This window comes from Quercus lobata, chromosome 5, assembly GCF_001633185.2.
Source record: "Quercus lobata isolate SW786 chromosome 5, ValleyOak3.0 Primary Assembly, whole genome shotgun sequence".
Taxonomy (NCBI): Eukaryota; Viridiplantae; Streptophyta; class Magnoliopsida; order Fagales; family Fagaceae; genus Quercus; species Quercus lobata.
Window position 1 is genome coordinate 81535402 of NC_044908.1, and position 18289 is coordinate 81553690.

Here is an 18289-nt window from a genome sequence, read left to right on the forward strand (position 1 = left end):
TTCTTAGCCAAATATAAATGTGAATTTTTCTGTGTGTTTACCCTAATTTCTCCAATGTTAGGATTTTTCATAAGCATAATAAACGAAAACAATTATATATCATGCACCATTAGTTTGCAATTCTATTATGGGTTCTAGTTAACTCAATTAATAAACTCATTTGTTGTCGGATAAGGTTCGAATTCCACCTACACATGCCTAGTAATCTTGCTCTCAAAATGGAGAAAATTGTTGGCGTTTATCTTGGCCTTCATATTTGTCTTTCTTGTCTGTCTGAACTTTTGGACGAGAGATTGCCTCATATGAAATTGGACGTGATGAATTTAAAGATGGCGATAAAATGGAAAAAAAAAAAAAAAAGTATAAAAGAGAGAGAGAGAACACAGAAAGATTACATAATTCAGCTTGAAAGCTTGCATCTACAGGATAAAGTTCTAAGTAGCTACATCTTTTATATTCTTAATTGTATTCACAATAAACTCTAAGCAGGAATAAATAGAGACTATAGCAATAAGGTTGGCCCTAGATGGATTTTACAATATATAATTGGACCATTCGGAGCATTAGACATACTAAATCAATAGAGCAAATGCGAAAATGATTTTTCAATACAGAAGGACCACTTGAAGCATAAAACATACTAAATCACATAAAGCGAATACAAAACCACTTTTACAGGACAATTTGGATCCCTTCAATAGCAAAATCTTCTAATTAATGGATCACTTAAATTTTTTGTTGAGACTTTAGTCAAGAAAGAAGGCATGAAGGAAGGCAACGCCGTAAAGAAGAAACAACAAGAGCACAATTGCAGTGATGTAAAGCCAGAGCAAAACAACAGAGTTTATTAGGAAAGAAAGAAAGGGAAGTTAAAATCAAACGGTGGCGTTTTACTTAAGTGACTAGCACGTGAGATTGTTTAAGTGCTGTACAGCTGTCAAATCCGGATTGCTTAGGAAGTTAGTTGGTTAATAGTTAGTTAGACTTGTTTCTTTCCCTCGTTTCCAAGGGAGTCAATACCGTATCGGAGGCTGTACCGATTTGGCCAGCGGTACGATATATTTCGGATATCAGTCAATACCGGTGTACTGTTTCGGGTTTACCGCTATTTTTTATATTTATAAATAAATTAATATATATATATATATGTATGTGTGTGTATATATTATAATAAATATAAAAGTTTATCATAAAACATTTCCTCAATTAAGAACTAATTATTCATGGTTTTAGACTTTAGTATCAATTATAAAATAAAAATAAAAAAAATTAAAAAAAGCACACACACAATATGAAAAATAGAAAGCTTAAAAGTTACCATTACATACTAAGAAAACAAATAATACTAATAAGTTAATGCAAATAAGTTATCATTCTACCTTAACAAAAATTCAAAAATTACAAAACTTAAAAAAAAAAAAAAAAAAAAAAAAAAAAAAATTTTTTTAGTACCGGCCGATATTACCCGAAATAGACCGGTACGGCCGGTATTTAAACCAGTATGAAACGTTGATATTTCGATACCGGTATACATACCGACCAGTATCGGTACGGTATTGACTTTCTTGCTCCTTTCAAGTAAAACAGTTTCTCTCGAATCAGTTTCTAGAATCTTTTCTTTAACGTTTTTCATCTGAATCACGTTCTAAACAAATAGTATAGACACGTTTACCATATCATTGCATTTAAGTCAATGTCTTTTTCTTTTTCTTCCTAACTCCGTACAAAGTAGGTACTAGACACTAGACAGGTTTGATAAATCTTCATGAATTATTGTACTTTAGGACACCGAAGCATGTTCCATGTTTATCATTTTAGACTGTATTCTTTAATATTCTCAACGAAAATATAAACACAAGAAACATAAACCAACATCAAGAATTAATGGAATACTACCTAGTATTGTCGTTGATACTTCCTTTGCATGTGTGGGCATCAATTCGTATGCTCACATCCAATCTAGCTAGCAAGCCGCAAGCACTTTGTTGTAACTTTGATCGTTTGTTCTTAGCCCAATATAGATGTGAATTTATCTGGGCTTAATCTATTGTCATCAATATTATGATTTTGCATAATCATAATAGAGGAAAATAATTATATATTGTACATCATTTGTTTGGAGTCCTATACTGGGTTCTAGTTAATTCAGTTTGTAAGATATTTTGTTATTGAATAAGTTCGAATTCTGCCGACACGTGCCCAGTAATATTGCTTTCAAAATGGAGATAATCGTTTGGCATTTATCTTGGTCTTTGTATTTGCTTTTCTTGTCTGTCCTAACTTTTAGACGAGAGACTAGCTCATATATATAGACAACTCTTATTGCACATGTTGAAAACTTGAAATTAAGGGTTCATTTGGTTGGTGATCGAGATAGAAAAGTGGTGGATAAAAAATGGGGAAGGAATGAAAGAGTTGAGAGATAGAAGAAATTTTAGTTTTTCTCTTGTTTTATTCGTTGTTTGGTTGGGAGGGATAAAAATTCATTTGTTTGGTTAACAAGAAAAATGAGAGGATAGAAAATGTAATGTGTGTAAATTTGCTATTAATTATGTTCTTATTTCATTATATATAAGAAATAATTTTTTTAATAAAATATTACTTATTTATCGACTAAAATTAATAAAATAACATTTTATAAAAATTAAAACATTATACATTTTTTTCTCTTTGTTATTATATTTAAGCACAGAGATCGATACTGAACAAAAAGAAAAGGAAAGAAAAATAAACCTCGTCAAGAAGCTTGTGGTTTTTGTACGTATAGTTCAGGTTTTGAGTCTGTTCATGTAAAGAATACTGTGGTAATGTTTTGCTGTGTCTTGTTGTAAAGTTTTCTTGGACTGTTTGTTGTATCTTTTTGATGTAAAGTGCTCTAGATCTTCTTGTTGGATCTGTCGGTCTGCTTTAGTTTCTGTTTTCCAAATCTGTGGTCTGTATTAAACTTTCATTAAATAAAATTCAACCTTTTATTCAAACAGAGAGAGAGAGAACCAACAAAAAAAGAAAAAGAGGAAAAAACAAGGAAAAAAAATCAAAGAGAGAGAGAGAGATTTTCAACGTTACAGATGTGTTAAGAGTGGCAGAAAAATAAGTTATTTTGGCTGCATCAAAATCACCAGAATTTTCTCTCCAAATCTTGATAGAAGGTAAAGATGAAATTATTTTGGCTGCGTGTGTTAGACTTTGATGCATGCCGTTGGGTAAAGTAAATTATTATGTTTAAACTTTTTTAAAGGTTTAGGTTGTTTGTTTTGGGAAAAAATTAGTTAATTGGACTTAATTTTTTTAGCATTATTGTTGGTAATTTTTGTTATTGGGCTAATTTTTTTGGGCTTGTATATTTAGAGAGAATTTGGATTGCGTTAAAAACTTCTTTTCAATGCATTTGCATTTTAAATAGTGGATCTCATGCACTGTTCACAAGACTCACAAGTAAGGAATTCAACAAAATTTTCATTAAAACTAGGTCTCATGGTACTATTCACATATTTAAAAATTATTTTACTACAGTGTTTTCAGTAATAAACGGTATTCAAACAGACCCTTAGTTTTAGATTTATAGATTTTTTTTTTTATGATATTTAAAAGGAAGAAAATGCTAGAACTACAAACTTTTTTTTTTATAAATTGCTAATATGGTGAGTAGTTACTGATAAGTAAAAAAGCGGTGTCAGTGGTGCGCTCAAATGCAAACCAATATGAATTTGGCAATTTGCTACCTCAACAGTTTTGTAAAAATGTTTTAGAAAAGTTTGTGGTTATAACATTACTTTTAAAAAAATAATTATATTGTTAAAAGGGCAAGGTGTGATTTAAGTATGCAATGGAACATCTTTCATCCACACTTGAAAACTAGTGACATGTCGTGCATGTCGAGCTAGGTTGTGGGCTACACTGTTTCCTTCTCTACGAACATGTGAAAACTTAATACAATGAAATAAATTTGTAAAATATTTAACACCTTGAATCGGTAAACCAAAGGATGCCAAAGAGTGAGGGTCTTTATTCAAAGCGTTTATAACAATCTCTGAATCTACCTCTAGGATGACATCATTCAAACTCAGATCAGCAGCACACTGTAAAACCTTTGATGCAATCAGAGTTTCAATATTATAAAAATAAATAAATAATAAAAAAATAAAATAGGGGGTGGGGTGCTGGGCCATCCATATATATTCTCCATTCTTCTACCAAACGAAAATATAAACACAAGAACCACAAACCATCTTTGAGTTAACAATGGATTACTACCTAGTATTGTCGTTGCTGATACTACCCTTTGTGTGGGCATTCATCCGTGTTGTCTCCCCCAATCTATCAAGCCAGACTCTCCCCCCTGGACCACACCCTTTTCCAATCATTGGTAACATCTTGGAGCTTGGTAAATTACCCCACCAAGCAGTTGCCAAGCTTTCCAAAACTTATGGTCCCTTAATGACTCTCAAGCTTGGGAGCATAACCACCATAGTCATTTCCTCTCCAAACATGGCTAAAGAAGCACTTCAAAAAAATGACCAAGCTCTCTCTAGCCGAACCATCCCAAATATGGCCCATGTATTCGACCATCACAAAGTTTCAGTAGGTTGGATTCCCATAAATTCTCAATGGAGGAACCTTAGGAAAGCTTGTGCTACCCAAATATTTGCTCCACAACGTCTTGATGCCACAGAGGCCCTTCGATTAGCAAAGGTACAAGAACTACTTGACCATGTTAACCAAAGTTGCAAAAGTGGTGCACCCATCGATATTGGTCGAGTAGTGTTCACAACAGTCCTTAATTCCATATCAAACGCACTTTTCTCTATTGATTTAGCCCAATATGAATCAAATTTGTCCCAAGAGTTCAGGGATCTTGTGTGTGGTTTAGCCAAAGAAGCAGGAAGGCCAAATATTGCTGATTATTTTCCAGCACTTCGTTTGATTGACCCACAAGGTGTACGCAAAAGGACAAGGATTTATTACTCCAAATTGTTGGTGATTTGTGATGGAATCATCAATCAACGACTCCAATTAAGATTTTCATCAAAGAGTTATAAAGCAAGCAATGATGTTCTAGATTTACTCCTCAATCTCACTGAAGAAGATCATTCAGAAATAAGCCTCCTCGATATCAAACATTTGCTTCTGGTAATTAACTACCTCTTTAAAATTTTAGTTCAAAATAAATATTTGAATAACAAGTATTCTTAAAATATAATTTAGTACTCTATAATGCTTCATGTACGTAGTTCCAAGTTTAGGCTTATCTTCTCAAAAAAAAAGTTTAGACTTGACTATTAAACGAGCCAAACTCAAACATAACCTTGCATTTATGAATAAACTCGTGAACATGAGCTGTGGCAGAGCTAGGAGGGCCGGGGGCCATGGCCCCCCAAAATCCAGCCCATTCCCATTCATTAGCCCGTAGCCGTACTCTACTTAGCCTTCTAGCCTCCGCTTGCCGACTGGTGTCCACTCTCTCTAGATCATTCATCTAATTGCTGTGTGAAGGGGCATCTCTGTGAGTTTAACTGTTTATGTTTGAAATAGTTTTTGACTTTTGACTTTTGACTTTTGAGTCTCTGGCTTTCTATATATTTTGTTGTGGTCTACAACTTACATTAAATATGTTAAAATATTATATTCAGTGTCTGTTTGGCACAATTAATTTTGTCAACTTATTTTACTATTTAACTTATTTTTATTACTATTCATTAGCCTCACTGCACTTTTTGGTACTATTCATGGATCTTACTTTACTATTTTAGCTAACTTTTACCTTTATCTACAGTACTTTTAGTAAAAAGTTTTTAGTTTCAACAAAATAAGTAGATCCCAAATAGAAACATATTGATAATAGTATCCTTTGCTTTGGCAATAGAGACTAACCGTTATGTTTATGTGTTGTGGACATGGGGTTTTTAACTGTCACTATTGATGTTTCATTATTTTAATTTATGTTTAGTTTTTAGTTTTGTATATTTGAGATTGATAATAGTAACATGTGTTCTTATTTATTGAAGTACTGAATTCATTTTAATTTTCTTTTTTTGTTTATTATAAATAATTTTAGTACTATAAAAAAAGTAGGTTACAACTTTAATTAAGTTAAAATTAGTTTATGGAATAATTTTTTTTTATAGAATAGTATTTCAAATATATGGGTATATTCTATGATGATTGCTCTTATTATCAAGTTAAGATATCAATTGGTTTTCTGTGTAGGTGGAAATCAAACTCTAAATCTATTGTTCAACTACGAGAGCCTTTACTAGTTGAGCTAATAAAACCCACAAAGACATTTAATAGTCATGAAATTTTTTTTGTTGCTATATATAACTTGGCCCTCGGCCCCTAGAAAAAATTCCTAGTTTTGCCACTGAATTTGAGGGTTCGGTTTAACTATATATAATATATATGTTTATATGTATACATGTTTAAAAACATTTTCTAAACCAATGTCCTTAAAGTATTCGCTAACTATAATTTCCCTTAAAAATATACCTATATAGAGTCATAGACTTTAGATTAGATTGTATAAGTTTGTAAATTGGTTTATATAATATCTAATTATAATTTGTAGTTTTGATAATCTAGGTAGTCAGTTTGTAATAAAATTCATAGATTTGTAAAGAGGTAAAACATTTTAATCATGGTTTTAATATACGTTGGAAAAGAATAAATTAATCAACTAGCTTGTGAAGATGCTTGAGCTTATTCAACAATAAAATGAACTAAGCTTAAACATGTAATTTTGTTTGGTGATAAGATCATGCTCAACTCATGTTTGAAATAAAAATAAACAAGAAGTCTAAACTTTTAATACCCGACTCAGCTTGACTCGTTCAGAAGCTCACAACTTTTGCTTTATAGGAGCATATATTCTGATTTTGAGATTTGAAAAAATATATATAAATTGAAACAATGAATCGCTTATATATATAGAGGTTTTCATAAGGGAGATTAATTTCACGAGACCTATATCAACATTTTGTTATTGCTTTTCTTTTCTTTTTTTATGTAAGTTATGAATTTTTTTAAAAGAATTAATAATAAATTTTCATACTTTCAGGAAATGAGTAAATATTTTCTTGGCTTTAGTGTTTTTGATTGTGACAAAGTAGTCGCACCTCATCATTATCGATAGTTTGACGTCAACATAATATCATCGTAATTTTGACAATTACATGGAGAACGTTAATTGATTTGTAATGCATAGTATATGATCACCATTTGAGAACGTTAATTGGTGCATCTAACTATCTTGAAAATAATCAAAGTCTTTTATTTGTGTGTTCAAGCCATATTCACACATTTGTGAATTTCATAGAACATTTAAAGCAAGAATGAAGGTCAATCACTCTATATGGCCAGTTTCTATTCACATATAGCTTCACACATCATCTATATAATATATCTAAAAGTTGAAACGTAGTATTTATTGTTGTTATATTCTTTTTTAACCACTTCAACATAGCATTTTGGTCAAATTCTTTTGTAAAATCTATCAGTAAATAATTAAATGAGTTAATTTAATTATTTTGTGCAAAATCCATTAGTACATAATTCATTTAAACTCAATTCTTAAATAATAAAAAATAATAATAAAAAAGAAGACATTTAAGCTTTTTTTAAATAAATATTAATTAATCATTAAGATCTTTCAAATAATGCATCTTATGAATATTTCCATTTAATTTTTTAAAAGCAAAAAAACATTTAAATAATATCGTTTATTAACTAAAAAGTTTACAAAGTGATATGATTAGTTTGTTTCACATCAACTACATAATAAACAACGTGTGGATCAAAATGGACCGAAGTTAATCAAAATAGACTAAATTGGACCAAAGTTGACTAAATTTAACCGAAATGATATGTTGACGTGGCTTAAAAAGAGTGTAGCTATAATAAATAATATGATTTAGCTTTCAGATATTATATATATTTGTAAGAATTATATGCAGTGAAATTTGTACTAACTACAATATTTCTAAAAAATAATTAGGAATTTGTTTATTATGTTGTTGTTCTATCCAATTCAGTCAACTTCAGTCCACTCGGTCCACTTCAATACACTCAGTCCACTTCGGTATATTCCTTCGACTTCGGTCCATCCAGTCTACTTAAGTCGGTATAGTTCAGTCCATTTGCTCCAATCTGATCCACTTTAGTCCATTTTGGACAAATTTGACCTCAAATTGATTTTTTTTGTAGGTTGTCTTTTTCAGTTTTTGGCTCAAATTTTATTTTGTTTTTCTTAATTTTTAGCATTAGCAGTACCTAAAAATTCAAGTTTCAATAATATAGGCAATATACTTATATTTGGAAAGGAAAAAAAAATTGCAATTCTAAACCTATAAAATAATTTAATGTTAATATAACATGTTACATGTGTTCTATAGAATAAAGGTGTACATTTTTTTTTTCAATATTCTTGTATATGCTTAAATTAATCAACCGATACCGATTTGGTATATTTAAAAAAAAGTCATTTTAAAAATATCTTTTCAATTTATATAAAAAAATATATTATAATTATGTAATTTAAATATTTTTATTTAATTACATTTTTCACACACACATGTATATATATCACTATGTATTATTATTATTATTATTATTATCATCGTTGTTGTTGTTGTTGAATGTAAAATACACTATATGTTCTATTACTTAAAATACTTTTAAATAATAAATGCACTTTTAAATATTACATTTTCTCATACATGTTTGGTTTGCGACTAGTTTTTTTATAATTGTCAATATGATTTGTCGTTACTAAAGTAACATTGGCCGTAAACTTAGGCAACTTAGTTCTCAAACACCTTTATTGCAGGACTTATTTCTTGCAGGAATTGACACAACATCAAGCACAGTGGAATGGGCAATGGCAGAGTTATTACACAACCCAGAAAAAATGACAAAAGCCCGAGACGAGCTTGAAGAAGTCCTAGGTAAGGGCGGGCATGTTCAAGAATCAAACATCTCAAAGTTCAATTATCTTCGAGCGATAGTGAAAGAAACCTTGCGATTACACCCATCAGCGCCTTTTCTAGTTCCACGTAAGGCTGAGACAAACGTAGAAATATGTGGCTATATCGTGCCAAAAAATGCACAAATACTAATAAATGTGTGGGCAATGGGACATGACCCAAGCATATGGAAAAGCCCAAATTTATTTATGCCTGAAAGGTTTTTAGAACAAGACATTGATTTTAAAGGCCAAGATTTTGAGCTGATTCCTTTTGGAGCTGGAAGAAGGATATGCCCTGGATTACCATTAGCTAATCGAATGGTGCACTTGATGTTGGCTTCTCTTGTTCACTACTTTGCTTGGAAGCTCCCAATTGAGATGAGGCCAGAAGACATGGACATGGCTGAGATGTTTGGGCTTAGCTTACATAGGGCAGTGCCCCTCCGAGCTATTCCAATCAAATCCTTGTAAATTTGATTGTCTGCTCTTGGCCCAATATAGATGTGAATCTATCTATGTTTAATCTAATGTCGTCAACATTAGAATTTTCCATAATCATAATAAAGGAAAATAATTAGTTTGTAATTCTATAATGGGTTCTAGTTAGCACAATTTGTAAAGTTTTTTTTTGTTGAATAAAGTTCAAATTCTACCTACAAGTGCCCAATGATATTGTGTTTTCAAAATTGTGTAATCGTTTGGCATTTATCTTGGCCTTCGTTTTTTGTCTTTCTTGTTTGTCCAACTTTTAGAGGAGAGACTACCTCATATGGACAACACCTATTGCACATGTCAAAAACTTGAAATTAGGGGTTCATTTGGATGGAAAGATAGAAAAGTGGAGATATAAAATTGGGATGAGATGGAAAAGTTGGGAGGTAGAAGAAATTTTAATTTATTCTCATGCTACTTTTTTGGGAGAGTGGGAAATGAGAGTCATTGAAAACTCATTTGTTTAGTGGAGAAGAAAAATAAGAGGATAAAAAATATAACTTGTATAAATTTAATCCTATGTCCTTATTCCATTATATATTAGAAATATTATTCGTAATGATATATTACTTATTTATCGATTAAAATTAATAAAATAACATTCTACAAAAATTAGAACATTATACAGATTTTTTTTTCTCTTTGATATTATATTTATTACACTTTTTTTTTTTTTCTGAAGAAGAAGAGCACAGAGAATTATACCGAACAAGCATAAAAAAGAAAGAAAAAAACAATGAAAAAAAAAAAAAAAAGAGTAAACGATGTCAAGATGCTTGTTGTTTTTGTTGTATAGTCAGGTGTTGCTGTGGTCGTTTGTTCAAGTTAAGAACTCTGTGGTAACGTTTTGTTGTGCCTTATTGTTGTAAAGTTTTCTAGGACTGTTTGTTGATGTGAAGTGTTCTCTGGATCTTTGTTGTTGAATATATCGGTCTCCTTTAGTTTCTATTTTCTATATATGTGGTCTATATTATACTTTCTTTCAACCAATAAAAATCTACCTCTTATGGAGAGAGAGAGAGAGAGAGAGCAGGAAAAGAAAAGGCCAAAAAAAAAAGGACATGGCTTGTGCCCAGTGCAGTAATGCATTGGACACATTGGAATTCAGACACATATCCGCATCTTAACATGTCCAATATACACTGAAGTCTGAACACAAGCTTAATCCAAAAAAATGACAAAAAAGAGGAATAAAACAAGGAAAAATAAATCATAGAGATAGATGTCATTCAGCGTTACAATAGGGCATAGAAGGGGCAGACCAGTAAGTTATTCAACTACTAGAGATATGTTCAGCAATGGATTCACCCGAGTTTTCTCTCCAAATTATAAAGAAAACATTTTGGTGGACCCAAAGGGAAATTACTTGGGCCCCTCTAAAATATCTCCAATTTTCCACCCTAACCAAACAATCCAAAAAACCATTTTCTCACGCTCATTTTATATTCTCCTTCATTTTTACCTCAACCAAACAAACCATTGAAAAAAAAAAAAAAAAGCACACCTATGAAATTACGTGATTTGGCTTAACACCAGCATCCAAGGGATGAGGTCCTAAATGACTACATATTTTATATTCTCAATTGTGTTTATAATATAATTGGACCTCTACTAATCACATAAAGCTAATAGGAAATATATCTTTAACAGGACCATTTGGATCCCATCAGCAGCTAAAGTTCATCGGTAAAGTCCAAATTTCTAATCATTACAAAATAGGCTCTTAAATGAGTGGTTGCTATTATCTTCCGCCGCCCCACTTGAGTTTTGCATTTGAAATCTGAATCATGTTCTAATCGTCAATCAATAGGGTGGTGGTTGATAAGCCACCCGGGTGAAGATGAATAGGCATATAAAACAAGGATGATAAGTCTAGTAAGTCTTGGGACACCTAAGCATGTGGGCATAAACCATCTTTTTGAGTTAATGGACTACTATATATATATATAGGGTTGAATTCAAGTTACACCTGGTGTAACTATAAGCAACGTTACACTTGGTGTAACTATAAGCAACGTTACACTTGGTGTAACTACCCAATATTTTTTAATTGAATGAGAATATTAACAAATCCACCGTTAGATTACATTATTTTTGTATATTCTTTATGCTTGCAAAATTTCAAGGTGATCAAAAATTAATATCCGTGTCATCAATCAATTGTTAAAATTCAAATTTTTGTAGTTTAAAATAATGCATAAAATATGAGTTTATGGATCAAATGATAAATAGCATCCGATTGAATGAAAATTGGCATGCATGTTAAGAACATATAAAACATGTAATTTAACGGTTGGATTTTCAAAATATTAATTCAATAACAAGTTATTATGTGGTATAACATTGCTTAAAGTTACACCAAGTATAACTTGAATCCAACTGATATAAATATATAGACAAAACTTAAGTATAGTACCTTAAAGTTCCCCTCTTAAAATTTAGTCATCTGGCTATTTAACTAAAAAAAACACTTTTATCCCATGAGAAAAAATCCACATAGCAGAATCTTAAAAAAAAAAAAAAAAAACATAAGGAACAGCACCTAAATACTCTCTCTCTCTCTCTCTCTCTCTCTCTCTCTCTCTATATATATATATATATATATATATGGGTTTTGCTAACGAGTGCCCTAAGTGCACTCATTAATAATCCACTTTAGGAAAGTTTTGATACTACTTTTATGGGAAATGAAAAAAGCTGTCAAAATATTAATTACTTTTTTTTTTCATTTCCCATAAAAACTTTATTTATATGGATTATTAACTAGTACCCTAAGGCACTCGTTAGCATTTCCCTATAAATTTGAGAAACAGTCATTAATACTAGGATATCCTCTAAAATCTAGCATTAATGACTCTATATTAATGGCATGAGAAGTAGTGATTTATCACCGTTAGATCTAATAAAAATCTACGGTCTAAAAAGGGTGTAACTCTTGTGAAGTTACACAAGGTGTAACTTGAACCTATCTCTATAATATAATATATATAACTTACATCAAAATGGCCAGCATACTAGTACCAATTGAAACATACTTTAAATTACTCCAAAAAGATCATAATATAATCAAGATTCCCTACAATCTCTATTTAAACACCAAATTTCACTAAAATATAGACAACTCTTATTGGATGTGTTAAATTAAAGATGGAAAGAAAATGGAAATATAAGTCAACGAGAAAAAGAGAACACAAAGAATTTATGTGATTTGCTTGACAATCTACGTCTACAAGATAAAGTATTAGGTTGCTACATCTTTTATATTCTAAATGTGATTAGTTACAATAAACTTTAATCATGGTACGATTTTTTTTTTTTTTTTTTGGAAAAGGAAATCATGGTATAAAGAGACTATAGAAATAGGATTTGCCCTAGATTGGATTATACAAATATAATTGGAATACTTGGAACTAATAAGGGTCCGTTTGGATTGAGCTTATTGTTGCTGAAACTGAAAACTGAAAACTAAAAACTAAAAACACTGTAGCAAAATAATTTTTAAATGTGTGAATAGTATCGTGGGACCTATGAACAGTGCATGAACACTATACGGATAGTGTTTTTTTCCCTGCACAGTGATTTTACTGTTCACTGCAGAGCCAAAAAAAAAAAAAAAAAAACTTCACCAGCCAAACCTTTTCCAATCAACAGCCAAAACTTCACCAGCAAAGTCCAAATTTCTAATAAAAACAAAATAGGCTCTTAAACCAATGGCTAATTTTATATTCGACCGCTTTAGTTGACATTTGTATCCGAATCTTGTTCTAATCCGCAATCAATTTGAGGCACACCCCTAGCTTTCTTCTTCTGGAATCTGGATGAACATCCACCACTTTCTAGTGCCCAACACAAGAAATACAAACCAACTTTGAGTTAACGATGGACTGCTACCTAGTATTTTTGCTGATACTTCCCTTTGTGTGGGCATCAATTCGTGTGCTGAACTTCAAACTAGCAAGCCAGACTCTCCCCCCAGGCCCCAAACCTTTTCCAATCATTGGAAACATCCTGCAACTTAGCAACTTACCTCACCAAGCACTTGCAAAGCTCTCCAAAACTTATGGACCCTTAATGACTCTCAAGCTTGGGAGCATAACAACAATAGTCATTTCCTCTCCAAACTTAGCTAAAGAAGCACTTCAAAGACATGACCAAGCTTTCTCTAGCCGAAGCATCCCGGATATGGCACATGTATTTGACCACCATAAATTTTCAATGGCGTGGTTGCCCACAAATTCGAAATGGAAGAACCTTAGGAAAGCTTGTGCTACCCAAATATTTGCTACACAACGTCTTGATGCCACACAAGCCCTTCGACAAACAAAGGTACAAGAACTACTTAACCATGTTAATAAAAGTTGCAAAAGTGGTGCACCCATTGATATTGGTCGATTAGTGTTCACAACAGTTCTTAATTCAATATCAAACACTTTTTTCTCTATGGACTTAGCCCAATATGACTCCAGTTTGTCCCAAGAGTTCCGGGACCTTGTGTGTGGTTTAGCCGATGAAGCTGGGAGGCCAAATATTGCTGATTATTTCCCAGCACTTCGTTTGATTGACCCCCAAGGTGTACGAAAAAGGACAAGCATTTATTTCACAAAATTATTTGGGATATTTGATGGTATCTTCAATCAACGACTTCAATTAAGAGCTTCATCAGAGGGTTTTAAAGCAAATAACGATGTACTAGATTCATTCCTCAGTCTTATTGAAGAAGGTAATTCAGAGATAAGCCTCATCGATATCAAACATTTACTTCTGGTAATTGACTAGCTACCTCTTTAATATTTTGTAGTATATCATGTTTGTTTGGGTTCGAAGTTCGAACCCATCTCCTCCTCCCTCGTTATTTATCTATAAAACAAATAATTATGTTTAATATTAGGTGAAAAATGTTGATTTTTGTGAATATGTATAAACCATGTTCTAAGTCGAATACTGTTTTAATTCATGGTAATTGATCAATAACTTCTTCTTTGATAGATGATATACATATATATATCTTGATTTTGAGATATACAAAAAGATGTATAAATTGAGAAAAGGAATCACTTGAAAAATAGGTTTTTTCATAAGGGGAACTAATTTCATGGGACCTGTATACAAAAAAAAAAAAAATTCATAGGAGACCTTTATCAATTTTTTTTTTTTTTTTTTTTAGTAAGTTAGAATTTTCTTACTTTCAGGAAATGAGTAAAAATTTTCTTGGCTGCTTACAATGTACTAGCTGATCATCGTTATCGATAGTTTGAAGTCAACATATATCATCATCATTTTGGCAATTAGGGAAAGGCTTTACGAACCCCATTTTGACAATCAGACCATATATTGATTTGTAATGCACATGTATATGGTTACCATTTTTTACTATTAATTAGTGCAAGTAACTGTCTTGAAAAAGAAAAGTGTTTAAAGCAAGAAAACATAGGTAGGGTGACCATCTTTCTCCTTTTTTGTGCTGGCCATAAAGGTGTTTAGTGCTAATCATAGATGATAGAACATTTAAAGCAAGAATTAATGGTAATCACTCTGTACGACCAGTTTCCATCCCTCAAATAGCTTCAACAACTTGATGGCTAGTACTCCTTTTTTTTTTTTTCTTTTTTTTATTGAGAGTTTCACAATTTATAATGTCCGTTCCTGATAATAACTCTTTATCATTAGATCAAAACACCATAAATACAAAAACAATTCAAACATAGCAAAAAAACAATAAAAAAATATAAACAATGTAAATATTAAAACATAAAAGTATAATTCAATAATACAATATATGAAAACATCATAAATTTAAAGTTAAAAGACTAAAACACATATGTATTTCTTAAAAAAAAACCTAATAAGGAAAAAATTTAATTGTTAAAATATAAACAAAGAGGGTGCGAGGGAAAATATTAACCCTCATCCGTGCCCCATTTGTTATGTGGGTCAAGTAAAACCGGACCATTAAGGGAGGGTGAGGTGAGAACCTGCAGGTGCGGGTTTAAATGGTCATCCACTCATCCTGGCTTTTCATAAATTCTACTTACAGTGCTACTAAATTTGAAAATTATCTTAAATTTGCAAATACACCCACTGGCACCCCTGGCATATCAGGGGAAAAAAAAATAGTACTGGTTTAGAATCTTCTCAGGAAATTGATTTAGGCCTCCATCGAATTTTAAAATTGGTTTAAAAAAAATAAACTAAAGAAAAAATTATATAGGAAACCCAAAAAAAAAAAAAATCGAGCCCATTCATTGACCCATATCTGGTCATCCCTCCAAATAGATACAAACAACAAAATAACTTTAACTATACCCAAATTAGTAGCATTATCAAACAAAACCTTTGTAAATAAGGACTCCTATAAATTCAAAAAAAAAAAAAAATTTATAAATCTACGGTTTAGTAAAAAACCCAAATCTGAATAGTAATAAAACCCAACTTTAGTTGCCACCGGAGCCATAGCCAGACCTCACTCCAGCCCTACTCGAAGACCTGTGCCGGATTCCTGCAGACCTATTCATCAGTTACTGTATGCATTGGTATCACTCCCTCTGTTTATGTTTGAGATGTAATAACTGAGACTAAACTTTGTTGGTGATGCTGGGTAATAATTAATCATTCCACGAATATAAGTTCTTGTGGAGACTAAACTTTGTTGGTGTAATAAATAATCACCCCATAGGAATAAGTTTTTGTGAAGGGAAGGGAAATGGTAAATTTGATTAAACAAAAAAAAGATTTCTATCTCATATAAAAAAAATAGAGTCTATAGACTTTTGACAGTTGAGCAGATATTTTTTGTGGTTTACAGGTTGAACATATAGAATTATTTTATTATTTTATATTTAGGTTCCGTAATAGAGTCTAGTGCTACAAACTTTTTCACAATTTTGCCACAACTTTACTACGTGACAAAGTTGTAAGTGGTGGAAATAAAATAGTAGATCCATGTGGGTTTATAATTTCACTACTCACAAGTAGTCATATAGCAAAGTTGTGAAAAAGTTTGTAGCACTAAACTTACTCTACTACCTATCTATTCTGTGGACAAAACCGTGTAAATGTTTGTAACAGGGTAAATGTGCGTGGTCTACAACTACAACTTCTTTTTTTCTTGTTTTTTTCAGTAATACACTTCTAATGTTTTACTATATTTTATATTATATTTAGTTTTGATAACAGTGCATTGTTATTTGTTGTTTTTTTTTTTTTTGGATAAATATTGGTATACCGTATACTTATATATGTTTATTTATTTTATGTGTAATTATTATAATGAAGCATTGAGATAACTACTGATTCACTTCCTTAGGATCTTTGTTACTTTGTGGGTGATAACCTTTAGCACCAGTAGTAATGTTAGGGACTGGACTAACAATTACCAACATGATTTGTTGTGATACACTATTTTTTTTTATTCACCGATTATAATAGGCCATAAATTTAGGCAATCAGTTCTCATCTCCTTTATTGTAGGACTTATTTCTTGCAGGTATCGACACAACATCAAGCACAGTAGAATGGGCAATGGCAGTGTTATTACACAACCCGATAAAAATGGCAAAAGCCCGAGATGAGCTTGATGAAGTCCTAGGCAAGGGTGGGCATGTTCAAGAATCAGACATCTCAAAGTTCCATTATCTTCAAGCTATAGTGAAAGAAACTTTTCGATTGCACCCTCTAGTGCCTTTTCTAATTCCCCATAAGGCTGAAACAAACATAGAAATATGTGGCTTCATCGTGCCCAAAAATGCACAAATACTAATAAATGTGTGGGCAATGGGACGAGACTCAAGCATATGGCAAAACCCCAATTTATTTATGCCCGAAAGGTTTTTAGAGCAAGACATTGACTTTAAAGGCAGAGATTTTGAGCTAATTCCCTTTGGAGCTGGAAGAAGAATATGTCCTGGATTGCCATTAGCTAACAGAATGGTGCACTTGATGTTAGCATCTCTTGTTTACTACTCTGCTTGGAAGCTCCCAGATGAGATGAGGCCAGAACACATGGACATGGGTGAGACATTTGGGCTAACCTTACACAGAGAAGTGCCCCTCCGAGCTATTCCCATCAAATCCTTGTAACTTTCATTGTTTGTTCTTAGCCCAATATTGATGTGACTCTATTTGTGTTTAATATAAAATGTCTTCAATATTAGGATTTTCCATAAGCATAATAGAGGAAGACAATTATATACCATACATCATTATTTTGTAGTTCTATAATGAGTTCTAGTTACCACAATTAGTAAAGTACTTTATTGTCAAATAAGGTTCGAATTCCACCTACAGCCCAGTAATTTTTCTTTCAAAATAGAGATAATTGTTTGGCATTTATCTTGGCCTTTGTATTTGTCTTTCTTGTCTGTCCAAACTTATAGACAAGAGACTGCCTCATATGGTTGACTCTTATTGTAGGTGATGAAATTAAAGATTACAAGAAAACATTAAAAAAAGTAAAAGCGGAAGAGAGAACACAAAGGGATTACGTGATTAAGCTAAACAGCCTTAGTCCACAGAATAAAATCCTAGGTGGCAACATCTTTTATATTCTTAATTGTGTTTACAATGAACTCTTATAAACAGAGGTGGATTTTACGATATAGGATTTTACAATATAATTGGACCCCTCGGAGAATTAGACATACAGAGTCACATGAAGCGAATTCAAAAAAATCTTTAACAGGACAATTTGGATCCCATCAACAACAAAAACTTCTAACCAGCACTAAATAAAATATTAAATGAATGGTTGATATTATCTTTTTTTTTTTTTTTTTTTTGAAAGGAAAATACTATCATTAAACCAGAAAAGGGCTACAACAGAGAGCCACCAGCACAAAGCTC

The 18289-nt window shown here is 31.7% G+C and overlaps 2 protein-coding genes across 2 annotated transcripts; both read left to right on the forward strand.

Annotated features, from left to right (window-relative positions):
• The first annotated feature begins 4242 nt into the window (after positions 1-4242).
• LOC115989112 (cytochrome P450 76T24-like) lies at positions 4243-9430 on the forward strand. Its single transcript, XM_031112777.1, has 2 exons — positions 4243-5130; positions 8822-9430. Exons 1-2 carry the CDS (start codon positions 4243-4245, stop codon positions 9428-9430), a joined length of 1497 nt encoding a protein of 498 aa, XP_030968637.1.
• Positions 9431-13298: 3868 nt separating this feature from the next.
• On the forward strand, positions 13299-17734 carry LOC115989125 (cytochrome P450 76T24-like). Its single transcript, XM_031112793.1, has 2 exons — positions 13299-14215; positions 16919-17734. The coding sequence occupies exons 1-2, from the start codon at positions 13331-13333 to the stop codon at positions 17525-17527; spliced, it is 1494 nt and encodes a 497-aa protein (XP_030968653.1). The 5' UTR covers positions 13299-13330; the 3' UTR covers positions 17528-17734.
• The last annotated feature ends 555 nt before the right edge of the window (positions 17735-18289 follow it).

Excerpts from the sequence above, each read along its gene's own strand:
- LOC115989112 (XM_031112777.1), top strand. The coding sequence starts at position 4,243 with ATGGATTACTACCTAGTATTGTCGTTGCTGATACTACCCTTTGTGTGG. Across the intron at positions 5,131-8,821 it reads ATATCAAACATTTGCTTCTG|GACTTATTTCTTGCAGGAAT; the intron begins GTAATTAACTAC and ends CCTTTATTGCAG.
- LOC115989125 (XM_031112793.1), top strand. The coding sequence starts at position 13,331 with ATGGACTGCTACCTAGTATTTTTGCTGATACTTCCCTTTGTGTGGGCA. Across the intron at positions 14,216-16,918 it reads ATATCAAACATTTACTTCTG|GACTTATTTCTTGCAGGTAT; the intron begins GTAATTGACTAG and ends CCTTTATTGTAG.